Below are 2,885 nucleotides of genomic sequence, written 5' to 3'. Positions count from 1 at the left end.
ATATTAAGAAATAAGAGCCAAAGAATTCAATGATATATCAAAACACTTCGGTGTTAAGAATTAATATTATTGTTATACGCCAAAGAGAAACATAGAAATTTAATGCAATTTTAATTGAGACAGAATTTGTTAATGTCAAAAAAGTGCTTATAATTTTCATATGAAAGAGTTAATGTGGAGGACAAATTACATTGGAAGAAAAAAATAATAATGAAGGAGGACTCGCTTTACCAGATTCTAAAACTACTTCATGGCCAGTCAGTATATTACAAATCATGTAATATTGGCTCAGAAATTTGAAAATGGGTGGTTTTTTTTAAAATAAATTGTATAATTGGATATCCAATGTGAATGAAATGTATACTTGGATCTCTATCTTATACCACATACCAAAATGAATTTCATATGCCTCAAACACTTAAACTTTAATAATAATAAAATAATTATGAAATGTAGGTGAATTACTTAGGATGGTGATATCCATCTGGAAAATAACAGGAAATGAAAGTTATAAAAGAGACAATCATCTACCTAATTTTTTTACAATTATAAAATAAAAGACATAACCAATAAAATCAAGATTATATAATAGAAAAATCATAACACATAAGCTACAAATTATTAAATGCACTTCATAAATTTTTAAGGAAAAGATCAACAATTCAATAGATAAATGAAGAAAGGATAATAATTGTCAAATCACAAAAGAAAAACACTCAAATAGAAAGAGAAATCCTCTTTGAAGTCAGGTAAAAGGCAGTCACAGTGACAAGCAATAACATAATTTTTCACCTTTCAGATTTTTAAATCTTAAAAAGTGATGCTGCAGAGGATGCTGAAAATAGGCACTTTCATTTTAAATGATAATCCTAATTTCTTAAAATAAAACATATGACTTGTTAGCATTTCTGAGAATCCAACCTATAGAAATAAAACATCACTTTGTGTTTTGGTAGTGTTATGTTGGTGAAAAAGGAAATAAATGAATATCAGTAACAAAAAGGTTGAATACTTTTTGGTACATCTACATGTATTGAATATGCAACTATTAGAGTGAGGGTGAGAGCAAGAGCGAGAGCGAGAGCTAGAGAGAGAGAGAGAGAGAGAGATTGACTGTAGCTACTGATCAGCCAGGATGTCATCTATGTCAAGTGAGAAAAGCAATTAGAGAAAATAATATGGCTTCCCATTTTAACAGAAAATACTATGAAAAACTTCATGAAGAAGAAGAAAATATGGAAGGATGTAGGACAGATTCTCAACATGTGGGAAGAAGAAAGTAGAAAGGTTAAAAATAATGAGGGAGAAGGATATGGGGTAGGGTTAATCTACTTTTACATTTAAAATACAGACACTTTAATATTCTACTAGCACCCAATTTATATGTTCCATTAAAGAACAAAGCAATATCAAAATTACCACAGTATACTTGGGGCAAAACTGTGGAATTAGTCAATGCAAGAGTTGGAGGCACAATAAGATTTACTTACTTTCCTGAATTTCTGATGCCAAAACTGTTCTCAAAGTTCACAATTATGAAAATACAAAATATTTTAAGTAATAGTTCCCCAACTATTACAAAGAGCACAATGAACTTATGGGGTTTTCACCAAACCATAGACATAAATGTGAATATCATCATCAAACTTAATGAAGTAGACAGAGGGCTTGGCCACCACTTGATGGATGAAAATGCCAGTTCTCTTGGACCCATCATCTTTGGCATGCTCCACCTGCTTGCCCACCAGGCTGTCGACCACCTCTCCAGGCTCCCGTTCTGCCATAGGGAAATAGTAGTTGGAATCTGGAATGATGCGCAGGTCACCATCTCTGTAGTCATCCAGCAGGGTGTACATGTAGAGGACTGGATCTTTCTCATACGTTATATAAAACCAAGTATCCATCACTGGGGCTCGTGCCAGCACCATACCCTTCCATTCATCTTTCCTACCATGCTCGCCTTCAAACACATGCCCCACTGCCTTCCCAATCAAGGAATCTGCCAGGCGAGAATCAATTCGAGGAGTTGGCACTCTCTCAGGAAGAATCTCTAGCGCTAGAACTCTTTTATCTCGGTGCAGTTCTAGTCCATACACACTATCTTTGCCATCATATTTAATGATGTAAAGTGTAGGCTTCACAGAAACCTGCTCAAGCACAGTGCCTTTCCACTGCTCCACTGGCTCATTGCCTTCTTTCCAGCCGTGTTGAATGCGGCAGCCCACGATGTTCCTACGAGTGAGGAAAGTGGGCTTGCGCCGCTGCTTCCTGTGGGTGTGCCTTTTCTTCATCAGGTATGCAGACACGCCATCTACTCCCGTGGGAGGCATGGTCGGAGGAGACATGGTTCAGGGCTTAGGAGGACTTAGACAGAATTGCCCCTTGCTTGATTAAGAGGACAAAAAGTTAATACTATCCAATAAGATTTTTTTTTTTTTTCTGCAATCTCAGAAAGGGGTCCTCCCTTCTCCTAGATCAAAGATCTCACCAGAGCTTGGCAGAAACGCTCTAACTCTTGACTGTGGGCACAAGGACAGTGTGTGCCTCTCGACGGTGCTTTCTTCTGCCGTCCGGGAGGGATGACTGGAGCAGTGGTGGCTGGAAAGAGATGGCGGGTACGCCTGTGCTGTCCGCGCCTGGCGCCCGCCCCAACCTCCACCCCCAGGTCCCAGAATCGGCCACTTAGCTGTTGTTGTAGTTGAAGCTGAGGTTGCAGTACCGCGACACCGTAGGAGACCGCGGGAAAGGAAGGCAAAAGATAAAGGGATGGCTGCAGCAGTAAAAGTGCAGGCGGCGGCACGTCTCTGAGGAGTCCGCGCGGCCTGGCCTTCACAGTCCTAGTTGGCTTGACCCAGCAGTGGAACCGCGGTTTTTGCAGCTTCAAG

General features: G+C 39.3%; 1 protein-coding gene across 1 annotated transcript; it reads right to left on the bottom strand.

Annotated features, from left to right (window-relative positions):
- Positions 1 to 633: 633 nt before the first annotated feature.
- Positions 634 to 2,667, bottom strand: Spin4 (spindlin family member 4). Its single transcript, XM_027935760.2, has one exon. The coding sequence runs from the start codon at positions 2,343 to 2,345 to the stop codon at positions 1,596 to 1,598; it is 750 nt and encodes a 249-aa protein (XP_027791561.1). The 5' UTR covers positions 2,346 to 2,667; the 3' UTR covers positions 634 to 1,595.
- Positions 2,668 to 2,885: the final 218 nt, after the last annotated feature.

The sequence above is a fragment of the Marmota flaviventris genome, chromosome X (assembly GCF_047511675.1).
Source record: "Marmota flaviventris isolate mMarFla1 chromosome X, mMarFla1.hap1, whole genome shotgun sequence".
Classification (NCBI taxonomy): Eukaryota; Metazoa; Chordata; class Mammalia; order Rodentia; family Sciuridae; genus Marmota; species Marmota flaviventris.
The sequence above is the reverse complement of the archived record's forward strand: the minus strand, read 5'-3'. Positions and strand labels throughout refer to the sequence as shown.

What these genes read in the sequence shown, in the direction of transcription:
- Spin4 (XM_027935760.2), bottom strand. Translation starts at nt 2,345, where the DNA reads ATGTCTCCTCCGACCATGCCTCCCACGGGAGTAGATGGCGTGTCTGCA.